The sequence below is a fragment of the Kwoniella shandongensis genome, chromosome 9, assembly GCF_008629635.2.
Source record: "Kwoniella shandongensis chromosome 9, complete sequence".
Lineage (NCBI taxonomy): Eukaryota > Fungi > Basidiomycota > Tremellomycetes > Tremellales > Cryptococcaceae > Kwoniella > Kwoniella shandongensis.
The window spans coordinates 1,425,323-1,446,267 of NC_089295.1; the positions used below are offsets into that span (position 1 = coordinate 1,425,323).

At 50.6% G+C, this 20,945-nt stretch overlaps 8 protein-coding genes across 8 annotated transcripts; 5 read left to right on the plus strand and 3 right to left on the minus strand.

The window, feature by feature from the left end:
- Positions 1-205: 205 nt before the first annotated feature.
- CI109_105399 (uncharacterized protein) lies at positions 206-1,650 on the plus strand (the record flags this gene model as incomplete). The annotated part of the gene is made up of 3 exons (XM_032008414.1): positions 206-813; positions 949-1,343; positions 1,448-1,650. 3 exons carry the CDS (start codon positions 206-208, stop codon positions 1,648-1,650), a joined length of 1,206 nt encoding a protein of 401 aa, XP_031857312.1.
- Positions 1,651-1,904: 254 nt separating this feature from the next.
- Positions 1,905-2,723, minus strand: CI109_105400 (uncharacterized protein; the record flags this gene model as incomplete). Its single annotated transcript, XM_032008413.1, has 6 exons — positions 1,905-2,001; positions 2,055-2,156; positions 2,221-2,295; positions 2,370-2,466; positions 2,559-2,595; positions 2,655-2,723. The coding sequence occupies 6 exons, from the start codon at positions 2,721-2,723 to the stop codon at positions 1,905-1,907; spliced, it is 477 nt and encodes a 158-aa protein (XP_031857311.1).
- A 634-nt stretch (positions 2,724-3,357) lies between these two features.
- CI109_105401 (uncharacterized protein) lies at positions 3,358-9,114 on the plus strand (the record flags this gene model as incomplete). The annotated part of the gene is made up of 8 exons (XM_065967656.1): positions 3,358-3,801; positions 3,865-5,523; positions 5,579-6,532; positions 6,690-7,328; positions 7,380-7,848; positions 7,897-8,770; positions 8,828-8,902; positions 8,967-9,114. 8 exons carry the CDS (start codon positions 3,358-3,360, stop codon positions 9,112-9,114), a joined length of 5,262 nt encoding a protein of 1,753 aa, XP_065823728.1.
- Positions 9,115-9,855: 741 nt separating this feature from the next.
- CI109_105402 (uncharacterized protein) lies at positions 9,856-11,417 on the plus strand (the record flags this gene model as incomplete). Its single annotated transcript, XM_032008411.1, has 7 exons — positions 9,856-10,021; positions 10,073-10,141; positions 10,227-10,323; positions 10,395-10,587; positions 10,714-11,167; positions 11,240-11,339; positions 11,393-11,417. 7 exons carry the CDS (start codon positions 9,856-9,858, stop codon positions 11,415-11,417), a joined length of 1,104 nt encoding a protein of 367 aa, XP_031857309.1.
- Positions 11,418-11,857: 440 nt separating this feature from the next.
- On the plus strand, positions 11,858-12,634 carry CI109_105403 (uncharacterized protein; the record flags this gene model as incomplete). Its single annotated transcript, XM_032008410.2, has 5 exons — positions 11,858-11,875; positions 11,941-12,018; positions 12,078-12,227; positions 12,292-12,447; positions 12,512-12,634. 5 exons carry the CDS (start codon positions 11,858-11,860, stop codon positions 12,632-12,634), a joined length of 525 nt encoding a protein of 174 aa, XP_031857308.2.
- Positions 12,635-12,950: 316 nt separating this feature from the next.
- CI109_105404 (uncharacterized protein) lies at positions 12,951-14,592 on the minus strand (the record flags this gene model as incomplete). The annotated part of the gene is made up of 5 exons (XM_032008409.2): positions 12,951-13,448; positions 13,526-13,791; positions 13,847-14,022; positions 14,091-14,304; positions 14,364-14,592. The coding sequence occupies 5 exons, from the start codon at positions 14,590-14,592 to the stop codon at positions 12,951-12,953; spliced, it is 1,383 nt and encodes a 460-aa protein (XP_031857307.2).
- A 258-nt stretch (positions 14,593-14,850) lies between these two features.
- Positions 14,851-17,708, plus strand: CI109_105405 (uncharacterized protein; the record flags this gene model as incomplete). The annotated part of the gene is made up of 13 exons (XM_032008408.1): positions 14,851-14,916; positions 14,989-15,005; positions 15,067-15,656; positions 15,712-15,832; positions 15,880-16,068; positions 16,130-16,195; positions 16,247-16,461; positions 16,518-16,617; positions 16,675-16,884; positions 16,932-17,086; positions 17,138-17,364; positions 17,413-17,630; positions 17,681-17,708. The coding sequence occupies 13 exons, from the start codon at positions 14,851-14,853 to the stop codon at positions 17,706-17,708; spliced, it is 2,202 nt and encodes a 733-aa protein (XP_031857306.1).
- Positions 17,709-17,869: 161 nt separating this feature from the next.
- Positions 17,870-19,751, minus strand: CI109_105406 (uncharacterized protein; the record flags this gene model as incomplete). The annotated part of the gene is made up of 7 exons (XM_065967657.1): positions 17,870-18,167; positions 18,219-18,431; positions 18,494-18,690; positions 18,746-19,406; positions 19,457-19,466; positions 19,520-19,569; positions 19,627-19,751. 7 exons carry the CDS (start codon positions 19,749-19,751, stop codon positions 17,870-17,872), a joined length of 1,554 nt encoding a protein of 517 aa, XP_065823729.1.
- Between the last annotated feature and the right edge of the window lie 1,194 nt (positions 19,752-20,945).

Genomic DNA, 20,945 nt, shown 5'->3' on the forward strand with positions numbered 1-20,945 from the left:
ATAGGACGCGTGCGGTGACCGAGTCCGTCATGCCCCGCCGCCGCCGCTTATGACCGTGCCTCGGCAGACGACGACGACGATGGTTTATTGTGATTTCTGAAATATTGTGTGTCGATCATGCACATCTTGATATTGTAGCGATCTGAACAATCTCTTGTAACATATACCATATCATAATCTCCTCCCTCCGCTTCCTTCTACTTCCATGCGATCGTTCATTCCCTCCTACACATCTCTCGCCCGCCGGATTTCGCACAATCCTCGATGTTATTCCACCTCTTCGACTCCTGACGACTTTCTCCCTCTCCCTCGCTCAATCGCCCATCGACGTGCTTTGCTCTTGCTCCAAATCCCTATTCCTCCCAAATCATGGCCTTCGCATCTCGAACTTTCGTCTTCCCTACTCGCGACGACATCAGCGAAGCTCAAATCGAAGGGAATAGCCGTTCAAGCGATGTATGATGGTCTTGGTACACAGATCGATTTCCCTAGACAGGGAGAGAAGTACAAAGCGAGATTATTTTGGCCAGATGGTACGATGAAAACGTATGACGAGTTCGGGATGGGGAGTCTCTCTTCGGACGAGCTGGAACACGATTTAGAATATCAACCTAAAGACCAAAGTCTACTGCATACAACACCTGAGGGGAACAATGACGTGCGAGAGATTCTGGTGTGTACGCACGGATCGAGAGATTGTAGATGTTCAGATAGAGGTGGACCTTTAGTCGATGCGCTCAGAGAGGAGGTGAAGAAAAGAGGGCTGGAAGGGAAAGTGAAGATTGGAGAAGTGGCTCACGTTGGTGGACACAAGTGAGTGCTAGCTTATTTCTATTTTCTCGGATTGCCCTCAGACACACGACAAGTGATTACCTACATCATCGTCCTGTGGTTCATGGGACAGTGTTCAGTCCCTTCATTATTGGCTGATTCGCTCCCCTCCCACAGATACGCTGCCAATGCCATCATCCTACCATCCCTTGACATGCTCTCGAATCTGACAATCGAACATGCGCCTTCACTTCTCTCTCACGTCCTCGATCCCAAATCTTCCTCTCAAATGTGGGCACATTGGCGAGGACGATACGGTCTGACCGAAGATCTACAAGCTACGTTCTGGGATCAGGTAAACCCTACAACGTCCACAGCAGCTGGGTCTTTGGATCTCAAGCCGATTCGGAGAGGAAAGGAAGCGGCGTCTAACGTGGAGATGGTGAAGTTGCGATTCCGGACGTTTGAGGGAGAAGAAAGGGTGGTCGAGGCGAGGATGGGAGATAACCTGCTAGAGGTTGGCAAGGCGAATGACCTCCCTTCGTTAGAAGGAGTCTGTGGTGGTAACCTCGGTAAGTGGGGCTCTCTCTTTCCACCTCAAATCCACAAATTCATTGATGATGTCCGCCGTTCGACTTGTTGATTAGCTGCTGATGTCACTACTGCCGACTCTCAGAATGCGCAACATGCCATCTCTACCTCCCTACTAACCCTTCCCCCGCTCCAGTCTCCGAAGCGTCAGACGACGAATACGACATGTTAGGCTACGCTCTCGGGTTCAAAGACGGGGAGAGCAGATTAGGGTGTCAGATCAAGGTTACCAAGGAGTTGGTTGCGTGGTGCGAAGGTGGAGGCGTGATTGGCCTGCCTAGATTCTAGAGTGATTAGAAGTTGGAAACGACGAGAAGGAGGTGTGAAGGTTGGGCAACAACACAAAAGGTAGATCAAGAAGGAACGGCGAGTATTCGCAGTTGGACCGCATTGCAGAGGTAGAAAAAGACATAATTCACGGAATACCCAGCACATATCATACCCAGATGCCCCTCTCCCAGACTCACATAACACATGCATGATCTCTCTAATGAGTATTGTACAACATATCAATCTAGTTCGTCGTTCTTCACATTCATCCATTATTGTCTGATACCGTACCGAGCTAGACCTCGTACGTCGTCCAAGAGCTGCTGGAGCTGAGACTCGTTCTCATCGCCGAGAGAGTATCGTTCGAGACTAGCACAAGGTCAGCTTGAACAACTAATGAGGGAGATCCCTCCAACACTCACCTCGGTATGAGAGCGACGGCAACCTCTACACGTTCAGGACGCAGGTACATGATCTGAGCAATCTCGAATTTGTTCAGAAATCCAGGTTTCGCCAGTAGCGCGCTGAGACAAGAGAGTACAGCATCAGTATAACATTCAGGGGAGCAAGAGTGATGACACAACGCACTTTCTCATACTATCTGAAATTTCCATGGTAGCATTTGAGAAATCCTTTACGTATTCTGTCGATTGTTTGTACACCCTGCGTCCGACCGGAGATCAGCGACCATCTCTCTACTCGACGCTCGGTGTTGAATGTGGTGCGCAGTAGCTCACTTATTGTCTGGTGCTGGTGGCACGCCAGGTGCTTGTCGAGCAACGTCGAGAAGTGTCGCTACTTCTGTAAGAGTGAGAGCTTCTCCGTCGGCGAATTCTGCGACAAGCAACGAGAGCGAAAAGTTAGCGTCTACAGATCTGCACTGGGTCACTCGATTTAGATGATAGCCACAAGAACAGCACACTCACCTCCGAACTGCAGTTTGGTCGCATCTTCTTCTGGTACCTATGTGCGCGGATGTCAGATATATAAATAGGAAAGGGTGTACCGTTCTGTTGACCCACAACGTGCCGCCGACTTCTTATTGCTGTCGATGATCCAGCGTTCGGTCGTGATTGGGTTTCGTTGACCATGTTGATGTCTGAATCTTACGGTATGTATGTGTATGTGTTGTGATGAAATGATCTAGTATAGATGTTGAAAGAAACAAGCTGGATGCGGAAGTGTCCAAGTTGAGTTTGTATGGGAATTGAGTGTTTACGTAATGTACCTGTTTGTGCTGTTAATTGACCGGATCCACCATCATTGATTGTAACATCATTCATTGCATCTTCTTACTCTTCTTCACCTCCAACACACTCACCAGGAGACTGCTATCCCATCGCGGCGTGGAGCACACTTACCGGTGAGTAAATCTACACGTGAAAGATTGGTGACATGACGCCCTCCTTACACGCCGTATGCTCTTCGCTGACGTTTGTTATCATCTTTCCTTCCTCGTTCCAAGACATCACCCCGAAACGTGTCTGACTCACTTTTTCCCTCCTCCTTGTCATTGCCCGGATACACATAGGAGACCGTCAAGAATAGATTCATCTTGCTCTACTTCATGCGTCGTGATACACGCACACGGTCGTGCATCGCATCTGCGACAGCCTGGCGGTGATCGTCTGATGTCATCCAACAACAACAATATCGTCCGGTTCGAGACACACTTGATCTGATCGGCAAACTACACACATACACACACATACATGCTCAGTCATCATGCCGATAGCGTCTTCCACACCGCCTTCCTCTCACACTCCTCTACCTACGTTTCGACGTTCTACCTCGGTCTCTGACGCAGTCAAGCAATACGAAGCGAGGTCTGCCAACTCGACTCCAACTACACCACCTAGGTCATCTCCGCGGACGGTAGACAATTCCCCTAACGTATTCGATAGCACGGTGAAGCGGACACCACTGAGATCCGGGAGAAGAGAATCTGGAGCTGGAGAGTTTGGACAAGGCTCGCCCGAAGGAACGAGTAGGACGAGGATGGTGGGGAAGTCAAGAGGGATAGGACTGGGAGTTCCGGTGTCGTCGAAGGAGACAGACGAAGGAAGAATAACCAGCGACAACGCATCGGGCTCGTCGTCTCGCCAGCCCAACGGATCTCGCTCACATATTCCCACACTGTCCACAACCACTCGACCATTCCCTCACAGCGTTAGTGCGCCTCGCAGTCTTCAGGCTTCCCCTCAGACATCCCCTAGACCACCACCGACCAAGCGACCTTCAGTATCGCGCACCAGCTCTGGCCCCTCCTTCCCTCGTTCGACTTCCGACTCGGTCATCACCCCGCCCCAATCCAAACCCTCTTCACCTATCGCTGGGCCTGCACGTCTGGGGTCCCCTGGTGGACGAGGAAAGCCAATTGTCGCGATATCTGTCTCCCGTCCTAGTCCTCGTCCCAGTCCGGAGAAGCAGGCACCACCATTACGTCGGAAAGGCTCTCAACAGGATCTCAACCGAGCATTTCCGCGCTCTCCTCCTACCGACCACACATCGCCGACATCACAACCAACGCCGGAGGGTCGACGTCGATCACATCACTTGTCCTCCTCGGTATCATCCCAAGGTTCTATGCCCGGCAGCTACCATGACTCGACATCTTTGTCTCGCAAAGCGTCCTCAATGACTACATTGGGCGAAGATGAGACATCAACATCAATTCCAACATCAATACCGATGGGTCGCCGAGGGGAAGGGTTTGGATCACGGTCAAGTTTCGATAGAGTTATAGAGCTGTCGTCGCCCCGCAGTTCGACTTCTGGGTCTAGCTTCGTTAGCACCTCGCGATTATCATCAGGCGATATCAAGATACCGAAAAGAACCAGTTCTGCAAACCCGGACTCCCCAACATCCCCCTCAACTTCAAGGTTCCCGGCTGGGCCCGATATCTCTCCTCGACGAAGCTCCAAGCCTGAGAGTGGCTCAGATACTCTTCCACCGTCGCCTACGGCAACCCGTCGAGCATCTAAAGGCGTTGTGATGCTGGGAGAAGCAGTCACAGCTTCACGGCTAGCCAAGCTGTCTGAGAGGCCTTCGCTCAGTCGAGGGAGCTCAGCCTCATCAATCAGTCGAGCCAGCGACGTGACCAGCTCCCGCACGGAAACATATAGAAAGCCTTCCATGATCCCGAGCCCTCAACAATCTCCACAATCCCCTCGGCGGCAGTCTCGACAGTCCCCTCGATCATCCCCACAAACTTCTCCCAAGCCGTCGCCATCCCGCCGACTGTCCAGATTACCTCAATCGTCCTCTCCCAGAAAATCGCCTGGTCTGACTATCAACACACCACCTCTTCTACAATCGCGGTCGTCATCTTCATCAATGCCAACGCCACCTATCCCGGCCAAAAGTCCCCTCCGCCGGGTAAGTAGACAGAGTACTGGGCTGTCGGATTCCAGTGGCAGAGCCGAGACACCGCCCACTGGATCAGCGGACTCGAACTTTAGTGTCGCTGGCACCCCTACGTCAATAAACGGTCAGCTTGAAAAGATCTCACAGCTTGAACGGGATTCGCCTACCCTTCAACTTCAAATGAGGACTCCCCTTGATTCATCGATATCCACAGATCGGCAAGACTATCTTTCCGTTCCAACTGGACCTCCATCTCAGATCATCGCCACTCCTACCGACGATATCAGATTCACCATGCTCACCGCGCCATCGGTCTACTCTCAAGATTCTGCGCCTCCCTCTGCGACAAGTTGGGCTCTCAGCGAAGCCATGTCTCGATCAAGTGATGGTGGGCATGATATTGAGGAACGGCCGCAAAGGAGACCTAGTCGACTGGACTCGGTCGGATGGGGGAAGATGAAGGATGGCCCGGAAAAGATTGGAAGAGCCAGTATGGATAGTACCAGGTCTGCAGACAGAAGCCGAGTACGTGTGCGTCAAAAAAATACCTCGTGCGTTCCACGAAGCTGACCTCTCGTAGCGCTCATCATCCCTCCCGCGTTTCATCGTCCCGGTCGACAAAGATCTAACCCAACCTCCGAGCGATACTCCCGATACAGCGACCACGTTCGGCTCGTCCGTTGCATCTGGCGATGCTGCCACTAGTCATCCACCTGTCACCCCTCCACCAAATACTGAAGGGCGCAAGGAGCCTTCCAAATCGCCTTCAATGCCTATCTTGCGGAACAAATCGACTTCGAGCAAAACTCCGGCCGACGGACCATCTTCCTCGCGCCTCAGATCTCCCACCGAACCTATGGGTGCTTTATTGCCTCCAGCTACTTTGCGCTCTACCGACAACCAAGGTGGATCTCTCCGACCTTTGCTGCCCAACTCGCCATCCATTGTCATGTCCAAACGGTCGCATCTCATCCGTGAGATCGCTACAACGGAGCGTGCTTACGCCAAGGATCTCGCCTTGATCCGTGACGCATACATGTATCGATTCTTACGTCCAGCCTCTCGCCATTCGACAGCTACTAACGGCGATTCGTCCATCAGTCCTGGCAACATCAGCGATTCCTCCAGACCAAGCTCTGTCTACACCTATCAGACTGCGGAGACCAAACGGTCGAGCGGATACGATTCTCCTGGTTTGGCTGTGGGGATGAACGGATCGACAACACCTTTGCCCAAGAGTCCCTCGGATAGCTACAATCTTGGATACTTCGCGAACTCTTCATCGTCCTTCCAAGTAATCTCGCAACCTTCCCGGAAAGGATCCCGTTCTTCGATGCCTCCCCCGGTTGGTAGACCTATATCACCGGCAGATATGAAAACGGTCTTTATGAACATCGACCAGCTCGCCAGTGTTTCGGACGAGCTCGCTACGGCGTTTGAGAAAGCGATGGGTGACGAGGAGACGGGACTGAGCGCTATTGCAAGAGATGGAGAAGCGGGGACAGATCGCCTGGGTCAAACCTTTGTCACTATGGTGAGTTATCAACATCTGCGACTGAGCTGACGTATAGCTTCCCAAATTCCGCCCTCTGTACAACTTCTACTGCGCACGTCAAAGTCAAGCTAGCTTGCGACTATTGGAACTTCAAAGTGATCCAGGGCACGCGGCACACCTGAATGACTGTTGGCAGTCAATCAAAGCACGTACGAACGCCTGGAATCTCGATTCGATGTTGATCAAGCCGGTTCAACGAATCACTAAATATCCCTTGCTATTCGAAGATCTACTCCAGTGCACTACACCGGTTCATCCTGATTACTTCGCGATCAGAACGGCGGCGCAGGTGTCAAAGGCGGTGGCTATGGAGATTGACGAGGCGAAGAGGAGGAAAGATCTAGTTTCGAACGTGATCGGCACGAAACCGCGTTTGGGTCCATCATTAGCTGTGAAGGACGCGAAACAGCCCGCATCGAAGCTGCTTGGCCTTAAACGATTTAGGAAGGACAAGAGCAATGGTACTACCACTTCGCTTGTGCCCAAACCTCTCAACAGTGATCTCGGTTTGCCTGTGATGATATCGGAATCATCGCTGAGTCTGGCTAAAGACCTAAACGCAAAGCTGGACGGATTGGACCAGTGTGTCAAGCGAGTGGGCAAGGATATCATCTTCTGGACAGCGGCTGCAAAAGAATCGCTCGTCGCGCAAGATGAGATGATGAAGACTTGGTTGCGGGTTGTCCAGCTGGAGCCGGTAGATCCCGCAGATCGACGAATTCTGGAGTACCGAAAGGTCATCGACGTCATTATCTCGGACGTGTGGGGTGACCTAGTGAGTGATCTAGTCCTACATAGCATGGAGCGAGTACTGATACATACGTAGAATGACGAGGTGAAAGATCGTATCATCCCGATCTTTGGCAAGCTTCTCGACGCATCAATCAACCCCCGCAAAGTCATCATGAAGCGAGACGTCAAATTGCCCGACTACACACGATATCATGCACTTCGAGTCACAAGAAAACCCATCGAACGAATCATTACCCAGAATGCCCTGGAGTTTGTCGCATTACATACACAACTGGTTGACGAGCTGCCCGCTCTGTTAGAAGGATACATGCGGGTTCTGGATATCGCCGTGGTAGCCTTTGCCAAAGCTCAGGCAAAGTATCATGCCACGGTCAAGGAGAGGCTAGAACGATTTACGGAAACTTGGATCCAAAGCGTGCAGAGCCCGAATCCGAAAGAGGAGCCGGTCGATTTCAGCAACTCGAGAGGGATCGTCAAAGCGTGGCATGATTCCTGGGCGCCGTTTGCGAAGACGTTGGATAACTTCCAGTGCACTCAACCTTGTGAGTAATGTGTTGTTAGCGATGGAGCGTCACTAACGTCAATTCCAGCTCGTGGCGTACCCACACGAACAGCGACGTTCAACAATACCACTCGACTGGATGATCAGCCTATGCGTACGGAGAGTCCCATCCCCACCCATACACTGCGTCATTCTGCTTCAATAACGTCGCCTTCCTCTACCTCCGGATCTCGACCAAGTAGTCCGGCTCTGAGAACTGGTGGCGGTAGATTCAGATCGTCTTCGCTTCGCAGTCAATCTGGACCAACAATCATTACCACTTCTGCGGTCTCTCCCGTCAAAGAAGGCAAGGAACCTTCTCGTTTCAACCTTCTTCGACGCAGCAATTCCAAGTCCAACGTTCCCAAGGCTGATCGACCGATGCGGCCGCCAATGTCACCGCGCCAATCGTCTGGTCTACGACCGAGCTCGATGTCGACTTCTTCTGAAACGTCGAGTCGGATGTCCTGGGGTCTACCACAGATCCCGGCCGATCCTTCTAAGCCGATGTTTACAGGATTAGGCCTATCTCCGACCAAGTCCTTCACGCTGACCGGACAACCGCGATCGACTTCTGACCCTCAAGGATATTCGGGATCTTCTGCGCATTCCGCTGTGAACCCTTATGATAACGCTTTCTACGATCATGATACGAATGGATCGCACATATCGTTAGCTTCGACGAACCCAGGACTAGGATTCGGTGACTTGGAAAGAGCGGAACAGGCAAGGCGAATGAGCGGGTCCAGCCATCCGGCGGTGACCGCGATTGCTACTGCTTCAGCTACTCCGTCATCCTCTTCGCCATCGCCATCACCGTCGATTTCAACTGCTCGCTCGAAGAGAAGTGGTGAGGAGATTGACGCTGCGGAAGGATGGAGAAATGAAAAGGTCCTGTACCAGTGCGCTTGCGTCGCGGACTTGTGAGTGGGCAGTCTTTCTAATATCCACGATCCGGCTGACTCAGTGTTCGCTCGTAGTGATCCGTATTCTCTGGGGAACAGAAGGTACAGAGGACTAAAGTTCTTGCCGATGATATCTGGCGATCTGGTCGAGTGAGTGAACGAACAATATAGCAACGAAAGGGGGGAGAATGATGCTGACTGCTTTCTGTCGTAGTGTCTTCCACGAAGTGGGACGTATCGATGAACTGCCTTCCTTCCCTTACCCTGACGTAGGAGTCGACAACGATGGTATTCTCGTTGCTAGAGCAGAGAATGGGGCAATTGGATTGGTGATTTGTAGTTTCTTGGAGCCCTTGACGTGATGAAGGTGTTAACGGGGTCCTAGATACCATAGACGAGAGGAAGAGAGGGGGAAGAGAGAAGATATCAAGTAACGATGGAATATTTCCATTGGGTTGTACATATTACGAATTGCCGCATATTGTACTTCACGCGGCGTGGTTCTGTTGAATGCTTTGCATGGTATCACTTGTATGCAAGCGTTCTTCAATATGCTACATTGATAACACTCCACGAGCGCTCAAAGCGATCACGCAGTATACGGTGCATCAAGTCAGGTCGGGCATCAAGGGTATTATTGTGTCACGATGATTCACGCGATTCGGCTTTACTTCTCCGCGCCCATGATGAACAATGACTTTTTTCCGATGGAACAGACGGACCCTACCCCGTCCTCCGCATTCCCTTGATTAGTGTTTAGAAGTCCCTCGGAGTCGGAGACAACGCCAAGCAACTCGAGTTGAATCACACTAGTACGAACACCCGTCGGACATCGACAGTACATGTACTCGTACTCGTACTCTAGCACGAACTAAGGTGCCCGACGGACATGATGAATACATAAGTCATGGATTGATCAGCAATTCTCATGTGGTTGCTAAAAATATATGACCGTTTACTAAGCTCCAATATACAGTATGTGACCCCAGTAGCGATATGCATGCTTACGATATAAAGAAGCTTGTCATGCATGATACCATCTTCTCCTCGTCAGATCCTCACTCGTTTGGTGTAGTCCTCGTGCCATCTCGCGTATCACCAAGATGACCGTCTCAATCACCACAGCCAGCAAGTTATTCGCGCCGAGACGAATCGGTGCGATCGACTTGAAACATCGTATCGTCATGGCTCCCATGACAAGACTGAGAGCTACAAAGGAAGGTGTACCGTCCGATCTTCAAGTGGAGATGTACACCCAGCGTGCAACCGGTGAGTGTGCACTCTGAGCATCTGTATAGTGAATCTAACAGAGTGGTCTAGATGGCGGATTGCTCATCACCGAAGGGACGTTGGTCGCTGGAGAGGAGTACGGTTTGCCCAATGCACCTGGTACGTGTTGTTTCTACCAAACGACCTCCTGGTCACAGCCAGTGAACCTTCTGATGTACAGTACGCTGACATGTCGTATACACAGGTATTTGGAATGAGACGCAAGTTGAAGAATGGAAAAAGGTTGTAACAGGTGTTCACTCCAAAGGCGGAAAGATTATTTGTCAAATCGCCGCGTTAGGGTGAGCCTTTGCCAACCTGTCTTTCATATGCGTAAGGTCAGCAGCTTACCAACCTACCCGCTGCATTACAGCCGTATGGTCCATCCAGATGCCGTTGAGACCGTCTGGGCTCCTGGTTCTCAGGCTTACCCCGCTACTCAGAAGAAGTTCAAGACGATGGAAGTGAAAGATATCGAGCGGTTTGTCGGTCATTTCAAACAAGCCGCTTCGAATGCGGTCGCAGCGGGGTTTGACGGTGTGGAACTCCATGCTGGCTATGGTTATGTGAGTGGTGGAGTGGCAATGTCCCCCCTGGTCTTGTGACTGACACGCTGTCATAGATGCTTGATCAATTCACAAGGCCCTCTCTTCAGGACAGTATACTTTCATCCACACTCACCCTTTGTTTAGATACAATCCGGCTCGAATGATCGTACTGATCAGTATGGAGGCACGTTGCCCGAGAACCGATTCCGATTCCCTCTCCAAGTGCTCAACGCCGTATCGGAAGTCATCGGTGCCGACCGCGTCGGTATCAGGATTTCGCCCTTCAGTCGATATCAAGGGATGAGGGAGGGCCAGGAAGCCTCCGATCCTCTCAGTGTCTTTGTACCGTTTGTCAAAGCGGTAGTAGCCGCACAACCTTCTTTGGCATATGTCCACGGGGTCGAATTCCAACCAGAGGGAGATGCCGTCGTAGCTGAGGGTTTAATCTCCAAGGTGGAAGAAACGCTGGATCCGATCAGAGAAGTTGTTGCGAAGAGCGGTGTTGGGTTCATCGCATCGGGTGGATATACACCTGAGTCGGCCAACGCGCATGCAGAGAAGCAAGATGACCTGATCGCATTTGGGCGTCACTATATCCGTAAGTCAAGTCGGATTTGAATATTGCTACACTGTATCTTGTAGCCGAGATTGATTGGTGATTGCACTACAGCCAACCCCGATCTCGTCAAGCGTATCGAGAACAATTGGCCTCTGACGGAATACGATCAATCCACATTCTACATCCCAGAATCTGCGAAAGGTTACACCGAGTGAGTAGTCTAGTCTATAACAGTTGTTCGTCAAGCTGACAGCGGCGTGATAGTTTCCCCATCTACACTCCAGTATAGTAGACACATACATGTATATAGTTTGAAGGACAATGTACAAAGCAATGTGAACAGCTGGGGGAGTACCCACAAACGCTCGTTTGTCGCCAAGGCGAGACCGGAATGAATCGGTCAGATGAACATCTATATACACTAGAATCACCACGACGCTGAAACATCTCGAGCCATTCTCAAACATGGTTTCGCCCTATCCTAATGACGAAAGAGATGTACGTAAGAGTTTGAGATTTTCATTCTGATGATCGATTCGATGAATGGGATGTCGACAACAAATCGATCGTATCCGAATGTAAGTGACGTCAATTGCGGCAAGTATTCCGCCATGATATACTGTAACTTGCCGCTGTCAAAAGTTCGATTCTTGCATACATATCATTCATATTCTACTCCAATACTTACATAGCTACGCATAAGCTCATACAGTAAACGCACAAAACAACATGTCTACTCAGAACTTGGTGAGTGCAACGATCTTCACATGTCAATCACAGCCTTGATCGCCAAAGCTTATCTCGGTCACTAGAACACTGGTCCTGCCAGACACTCTGGTCACAAAGAAGCGACGGAAGAGCATACCACTGCCGCCCAGCTCGAATCGAAGGTATGTTCCCTCTTACCACCTTACCTTTGGTGCTTCTTGCTGATGTGTGTTGTGAATAGGCCGAGTCTGGCGATACCGAAGCGCTGTTGCAGAATCGACTTTTGAATAATGCTCAAGTATCTAGAGCGGCTTTGTACGACGAGTCCGATTTCCTCTGTGTCGGTTCGTCAACCAAGCAATTCAACCTCCAGCCGGATGACGTGCGAAAGGTGAGTCAAGCTGTAGTTTGCTCTTTGTTGATGGGAAGTTTGAGCTTACACGACCCTTCAACAGATCTTCGACGGGATGTTGACATTTGCACGACAAAATGACCCGACCGCGGCGAACGGTGACGGTCCTACACCTCAGAACATCAAGCTGGGCAGTGAGGGCAGCGCTTCCGTGAAGAGTGGAAACGCAGATTCTATTGTCGCAGAGCTTGATGGCAAGGTGAGCGACGGTCCTATCATCCCTATTACATAGGCTAAGCTGATGCCTGCCCCATTCTTACTAGATCATCATCGCCGCTCGAACAGCTACTTTCGTTCTGCTTGTCGAGGGCGTGGCAGACGCGAACCAGGCATCGTTGGAGACGACGGTCATGTCGTTCATCGAGGGAATGCAGAAGGTTGCGTGAGTTTGCTGGTCATACTACGTCGCAGATCGGTATAACGGTGCTGATTGAATGCCTCGCTAGACTGTAATTGAGATGAAATGAAAGCGACGAAGACGATGAAGGCGATGAATTGAGAAGTCAAAATGCATGTTTATTACTCATATCAATGAGGCTCATCACTTAAGGCCTGTGCTACGCCGTAGGACAATTGATATGAATGCTAGGTGCATCTACTGATTATACTGTATTAACTATCACTGCAAAATCACCTCCCACGCTCTTCTCCGTTTTATCATAAAGTTAACGCAATATGGACAATTATCGGGAGACTGCACAACTAAACCCTCCACTTCCCCTTACTTCTCGCCGTGAAGAACGTTGCGGCTGCGAACAGCGCCGTTCCCAATGCGCCCATCGATCCACTCCAAGCGATCGATGCGCCGTAACCCCTCGCGTCGAGGATTGCCGCACCGAGGGGGCTTCCAGTCAAGGCGGCGAGGGCAAGACCCATCATGGCGACTCCGATTCTCGTGCCGATCTCACTCTGACTTTTAGCCATTGACATGACTGCCGGTGCAAGGAGCGAGATAAATGCTCCAGAAAATGCACCGAAGAGAATCGCAACCACGATGAGTCCAGCTGTACTGTGTGCCGCACCGAAAAAGGCGAAACAGAGGGCGGAGGAGAGGAAACACATGATCGTGATGAGGTTGAGAGGACCGAATGTGTCTGCGATCATGTTCGGTACGGTACGTCCAACGACTGAAGCGGCGTTGAGGATGGCGACCAAGTAAAATGTGAGATCCTTGGAAGTCCCGTTGAGTTCGCCAAAGTACTGAAAAAGAGATGGTTGATGTCAACATGTCCCAAGAATTCAACGTTACCAGAATGGGTGTCGATTCTTTCACTCACCTGTAGGAACTGGATTGGGAAGAAAACGCCCCAAGCGACAAAGAAGACACCGACGAAGAGAGCGAGGTAGGCTGGTTCTTTGAAGAATGACATGACGTTTGGTTTGGTTCCTGCATCCCCCTTCTTGCCATGTACGCCTCCGTACGGTCTTGACAAGGCGATACCGATGACCATACAAGCGATGACGAGACAGCCGGTATACTGGACACCCTTCTCGAAGCCCACCTTGGCGATTAACTTGTTGAGCATGATCGGAACGACGACACCTGGATGAAGTCGTCAGCAAGGTCACCTCCCAACAAATCCCACGATTCGAATTACCTCCGGCTGAAGAACCAGTCACGATCAAGCCGGAAACTAAGCCTCTCTTCTTCTTGAAATATTGACTTGGTAGACCGAGGGCAGGAATGAATATGAGACCCATCCCGATTCCGGCGGCAATACCTTGAGCGAGGAATGTTTGCCAGTATGCCTTGCACAAGGAGATCATGAAGAAGCTGGAATCGGTGGACGAGTCAGCACGTCCTGGATTTGAAATGCGGTACAATTCAGTTGGTCAACTTACGTGAAGATATGTGTACTGGCACCTGTGACGACCAAAGGGTAATAGTAACCTTTATCGAAGAGAGGACCAGCCACTCCGCCCATCATGAATAGCAGAAACATTTGGACGGATCCGATCCAAGCGAGAGAAGAGCTGTCGTGTGAAGGGTATTTGACCAATACATAGTACGATTGGAAGACTCCAAACGCGTTGGCGATGCCGAAAGTACCGAAGACTAGATCAATGTCAAGAGTCAGCATGATCGGAGTCACAAAGAGAGAAACCTTGGCTTACTTAAGAACCAAGCTCCCGTAACACTTGACCAACCATCCAATCCACCTTCCGGAAAGTCGGGTTCAGTCTTGTCATTCACAGTGTTGTCGCTTGCTTCAGCGGTAACCGTTTGTTTTTCCATATCGACATTGTCGAAGGCCGCATTTGGTAAGTTCGCTGTGGTCGTTGTCATCTTGTATCGTCTGTTGCTCTGAGTCCTTGAGGGACCCGTTCTCACCTCTCTATGCATGCATGTATTCTCTGTATATATACCTCGCCGCTGTCAGTACTCGTTCGGTCGATAGACGTTAAACCCGGATAAGATAGGTACAACGCCACCAATGGTCACCTCGGACTTATCGGTTGAACCGAGGGCTTATCGGGAAGGCGCGCTTGTTTTCGTAATTAACTGGTGATAGACATGCATCCACCTCCGGATTGCTTTTGGATGATCACCATCATCAACAGCTCAAACATCGCAGAACCAACACACCGCGGCTCTACCGACATGAGCAGCAAGGACAGCGCCGATGAAGCTGAATCCGCTCGGCCGATAAAGCGGAAGAGAGTAACTGTGAGTGTGTATGGACCGAACTTTACGTGATGGGACCGAGTTGCGCTGACTGGTATGTTGTACTCATGACAGACATCATGTTTGGCTTGGTGAGTCATCACCGGTCTGTCTGGTCTCCCGGAGCAGCTCGCTGACTCACACACGCTAAAGCAATAGACGCAAGGTCAGATGTGATAGGACATGGCCGTGCAGCAATTGTCGTGCCCGCAATGAGACCGAATCGTGCGCATACATGGATGGGCATGTTCCCGCGCAGGCCATCCCGTTCAGAAGCGCTTCCGGCAACGAGGTCGAGGCGCTCAAAGCACAAATGAAGCAGCTAGAAAGCCATATCGGTCGACTCGTTGAAGCTGCATCACACTCACTAGCTCCGGCCTCTTCACTCCCCTCATCGACCCCACGTTCCTACCCCTCAGCAACTTCGTTCTCAGCGCCTGCGCTCAGCACACCGCCTTCGACGACTGGACCGTCGGAAACTTCCGCGCTCGACCGGACCTTTCTGGCGCTCGACGATCTGTCGAGAGGCGTGAACAAATCAGCTTCCAACACTCCAGCCATTGCACTAACCCCCTCAACGCAGCATGGTGTCGACGCATGGCCTGCCATCTTCCTTGGAACTGATAGTCCTATCCCTTCACAGCGATCGAGCCAGTTGATATATGACATCGTCGCGGCGATACCAAAGGATGAGATGTTGACCATGCTGGTGGACCATCACTTCGATGACGAGGGGGCGTATTGTGAGTGGATCACCAAGTGGGATGAAAGCTGTTCATTTGCTGATGTATTCTGTAGGGCATTACGTCCAACGTAACGTGTTGCAACTGGAGATCGAGCAGTTCAACAGCGTTCGAGACTGTCCTGGAGTCCTTCTCGTCGATCCTGCATGGTTAGCTCTGCTTGTGGCCATTTCGAGGTGAGCTGTTTTCACCTAGACAAGCACTTCGCTGATCTCGCTCGCAGAATATCGCTACGATCGCTTGTTAGCGATGAACTCTTCGCAACGGAACGTGTAACACCAGACGGATCTACCTTGGCCTCAATGGACAGTCAATTGGACGAGGCTTTCGATTTAGCGCTGTACTGTGCTGGAGCCTTTCGAAAACCTCAAATTCGCATCCTCCAGGCTTTCCTTATCATGATAAGCCAACAGTGAGTGCGCGGTCGGGAATCAGTCTCAAATGTTTCTCACACAAGACTGTGGAGGTGATAGGCAGATTGGGCGTAGTATGGGAGCATGGGACCAGCGTGCTACGTTTTGGCATGATATGGCGATCAGGTGAGTTAGCCAATCGCAGTCATTTCATTGCACACGCTGACACGACCTCAGCATCTGCAAGCTACTTCGACTTCACGTCATCACTGATGCGATGCCCGATCAAGACCTTCCCATAGATCCGGCCTTTCCACCTTCGTGTCCCCTGTACACTCGAGAGTGGTCCTCTCGCTTCGTGCATAACATCGTGTTCATGGACAAGCTCATAGAGGCCATAGAGGCGGATAGAGGCGGGGGCGAACATCCTCCTGGGACACATGGCTTTGCAAGTAAGTGCGAGTTTCGATTGTGTTTGCGCTGCGACTGATCACATATGAACCCGTAGACTTAGTGACCATCCCGACACCACGTAACTTCCGTGACGAGGATCTTTGGAATGGACTGGAAACCACAGGACGACGCGAGCCTCATCCGTCGTTTGTTCTGTGAGTGATGTGCTAGTTCAGTGGTACGATCTACGCTGACATCACGTCCCAATTTAGAACCGAGATCATATGGCAGATTCACGGCTTCAAGATCACTCGCCTATGGAGAATCATTACGGGTCTCATTCGCGATCCTTCATCCTTCACACCGGAAGTCGTGCAATCCCTGGACGCAGAAGTGCGTCAGGGGGACTACGAGCTCCTCAGTCTTAGATCAAGTTATCAGTTGAAACAGATTGAGGACATTCTGCTCGAGTCGTTCCATGGGTAATACATGGTCTCAATGCCACGAATCGGACTGACCCTAGTCACAGGTCATATCAACAACGGATCCTTCGACTTCATCGCTCCTTCTTCTTACGCAGTTACACCGATAACCAATTTGCGTATTCGCAAGCTGCGGCGTTGACAGCTGCCCGTGCCATAATCAAGGGGCATAAAGACGTAGTTGACAGGCACAACACATATAGTGTGTTTCTTATCCCTTTAATGCTCATCCAGTTGACTGATATTCTATTAGGACCCCGCTTCTTATCACTCGTCTTCTTCTCCCATCATATCTCCGCCGCAATCTTGCTGTTCATACATGGCTGCTTCAAGCCTAGCGACCGACAGCGTATCCAAGAGGAACTTGGATCATCTCATGAGCTGTTTGCTAGAGCCAGATCACCGGTCTTGATCGAGAACCTCCAGTACTGGACTTTGAGTGTGGCTCGAGGGAAACTGTTCATCCGAGCGATGTCAGAGGTGAGGCATATTGAGTTTTGCAGCGTCGTCGAGCTGACACTTTTGTAGGCACTGCTTCATAATCCGCCCTCTGACCTACCTGCTATTGAGAAGTTCTTGCTGGATCTGAACAGTCGCGGTGTTGATCCTGCCGATCTCGACTTTGCCTCGGAGACATCAGTGAATGTGACTGATTTCTCGTTGCCGTCGTTCTTTGGATTGCTGGATGATCCAAATCAGACGTATGTGCAAGATTCGAATGCAATGCTGCAGAATGGGGTGCTGGAGTGAGTAGATACGCTGTCTGGATCACGTCACATAGCTGACAGATACGCAGTTGGGACAGTATCTTCGCGGGATTCTAGTGATCGATGTAGAACATTGATAACTGAATGAACAATCACCTTACGGCGGTCCTAAGAGTCTTGGCCATATGATCACTAAACGCATATACATAGCTATATCTATTCAACTTGAGGGCGCACCTTCACGCTCTTACCCGATTCCGTTCGATCCTTCCTGGCAATTACGCCAGACCAGATTTTTCATTGCGATCGCCATATCTCGACCCGTCGTCATCATTTTGCTGGTGTGGTGGGGTGACGGCACCTTTCTCCTCGTTACTGACTGTGGAGCTGGTCTCGACAGACTTGGCCGCGCGTCGTCGTCTGATTCGGTCGTCGACATACCGAACCGCCGCCAGCAGAAGACCGACCGAAAGAACAGCGATACCAACACTAAAGGCTCTTCTATATCTAGGTCGATCTTCGGAACGGAAGATCTGCGCGCCATAGATTCCCGCGATGTTGCCTCCCATGATTGCCCTGGAGATCTATCAGCCCAGCATGGCACATCAAGTCATAAGATACACCCACATCGTCATTGCCAAAGCCCTTTCTTCCGAATCCCGACATGCAAGAGACATCCAAGCGATGTTGAGAGGGTGCGAGAAAGTTCCGAAACACTGGGTCCAGACGACACCAAAGTATCGCACTCCTCGTTTGTTGACTTCTGTGAATATTCGATTGAAGACGTAACCTAACAGGTGGCAAGTGAATCCAGCCATAACGGTCTCTCCTCGTCGGTTGCTACAACGGCGATGAGCATCTGCAACGAGGCGATTCTAGGGACGGAGCGGCAAGGAGCTCACAAATGATCTGACACATAACTGAACGCAAATGACACAGGAATCTGCAAGTAGAAACCGACTGATGCCAAAGCGTTACTGGTGAGCGGTGGGAAACCGAAACTGTTGACCATGGTGGGTGAGTACGTATCGAAGCCTCGTTGGGGACCGTTGTTGGCGAAACTGATGAAGAAGTGGATCCAGAGTCGCCAGTTGGTGAACTAGACGGTTGTCAGTGGACTGCTCTTGGGGAAGATGGGAGATATCGTCACTCACAGCTCGTTTGAAAGCAGGCCTGCCGATGTGCTTCTTCTTCTTGCCCTTCATGGGGTCATCGCGTAGCACCCTCGATCGAAGGATGTGCAATTCCCTCTCGCTAAAGACTCTTCTCTTAGGGAGGAAAGTACTGGTTGGGCTCTTGAAAGAATCGGGGAGGAACAGACCCAAGATCACACCAGACAAGACGGTGAAAGCTCCCATGAGGACGAAGAGCCAGAACCACCCAGACTTGCCACCGACACCTCGCATGTGCAATATACCATATGCTAGCAATTTCGACGACGCTTGTCCGAACTGGTTACCGAAATAGAAGAACATGACTCGCTTCGCGGTTTCCTGTCGGGTGTACCACGTCGACAGTGTCCAGAGACCACCGGGGATGAATCCCGATTCGGTGATTCCGAGCAACAATCGAGTAGCGATAAATGCGCCGTAACTGTGTTGGAAAGCTTGGAACGTCGCGACGGTACCGAAGAGGAATAATTGGAGGGTTAACCATTTACCGGGACCGACACGATAGAGGATCATATTCGAAGGGATCTCGAAGAGGACGATACCGAGTGATAACATCTGTTGACCGACGTTGAATTGGTTTTGGGTGATTCCGACATCTTTGAGGAAGTTGTCCGTCAAACTGTTACTGATGTTTCCTCGATCCCTGTGGGTGGGTCAGTCTCGGCCACTAGGTTCTCCGTTGGCAGTAGAAACACGAACAGTTCTGAGAGCAAGTCTGGTCAGCACAGCCACAATAACTATGTAGAGCAGACTCACGAAGACAGAAGAAGCCTAGCGTCATCAACGGCATGATCGTAAAATCGAGTCTGCGTGGGGTGATGTCAGTGACAAAGACTAGACGGTTGGTACCTGACAATACCCACTTTCGCTTCGCAGCCTTCTCTTCCGCCTCTGTCCAATCTACTGGGATAGTGACGACCGCCTCTTCCTCCTCCAACGGAGCTGGGAATCGATCCGGATCAGTGTAGACTTCTTGACTGTCAGCCATTGCGAGTGACTATCGGCGTGTAAATAGAGAGTATACAAGGGGACCACGACCTTAAAATCATGAGATCGATGTCCCACATCTTTATAATGATATAACCGTGTGCATTTCGACAATCCCTCTGCATCAAACTCCAACAGCTGTACAACAGTTGGCGATTAGATTATATGGCGACATTGACCAGAAATTGGTCATTCTATTGACGATCAAAGAGGATTAGATAGAAGAAGAGAAGTGCGAACGTCACTGCCAAGCAAGTTTATGACGGCACTCTACAGCGCACATAAGACAATGCCAAGATCAATTTTGATACCGACCGTTTCGTCCTTGTATCAACTGCCATCCTGTTTCGCAGCGCAAACCTTCACCTCACTTGGCGGTTGATCACACCATCGATAAGAAGGATATGATTTGCACATGTTCGGTGATGGATGGTAGAGTGATATCTTGCTCAATGTCGTTCGCACCATCACTCGCTGTCGTGATCATCATAATTCCAGATTTTCTCAACAGTGGAACCTTCTTGTGCCTGATCGATCGCCTATTCGATTGCCGTATGTGAGTGGGGATTTGTCAGAACGTGCATTTGGGATGGTGGTAAAACAGCTGGGAGCTACAGTAGATCGCGGTACACGCTTGATAGAGGAAAAAGAAGGGCTAGTGCCAAGACCCAATCGCGGTACGTGAAAGTATTGACGGTACCTGTTCATTTTTTGCCTTTTAGCGACTGGCTCAGCGAGTGAATATGGTTGTATCTCCTCTGTAATGGTGACTTTGATGCGTCTCTTTGTACGACACTGTCAATATAGTTCAGTTGAAATGCGATTCATTTGATCATTCCGAAGCTTTCAATAAGTCAATACCAGTCGTCTTTGTCCGACGAATCCACGCTTCACAACGTCGTTATACATGTTTCGCCCCAAAATGCCGCCGTCAGGCTCGAGCGGCATGCATGTCAACACGAGTGCGATGTTGCTACTGTGCAAGACCCGGTTATGCATAGTCAGCAAGAGAAGAAGTGGAAGAGAGGTGCTTGTGTGAGGTCATTACACCGAAGTCGGAGATGACCGCTACAAACCGCATGACATAGGTTTCTGACTTTTGTTGTGACCCACATGCGTCACTTTCAATGTCCGACGTTTTCCTCCTTGTTTATCGGTTTCTTCCTGTTTCTATTCGGTAGATCTACACTCACAC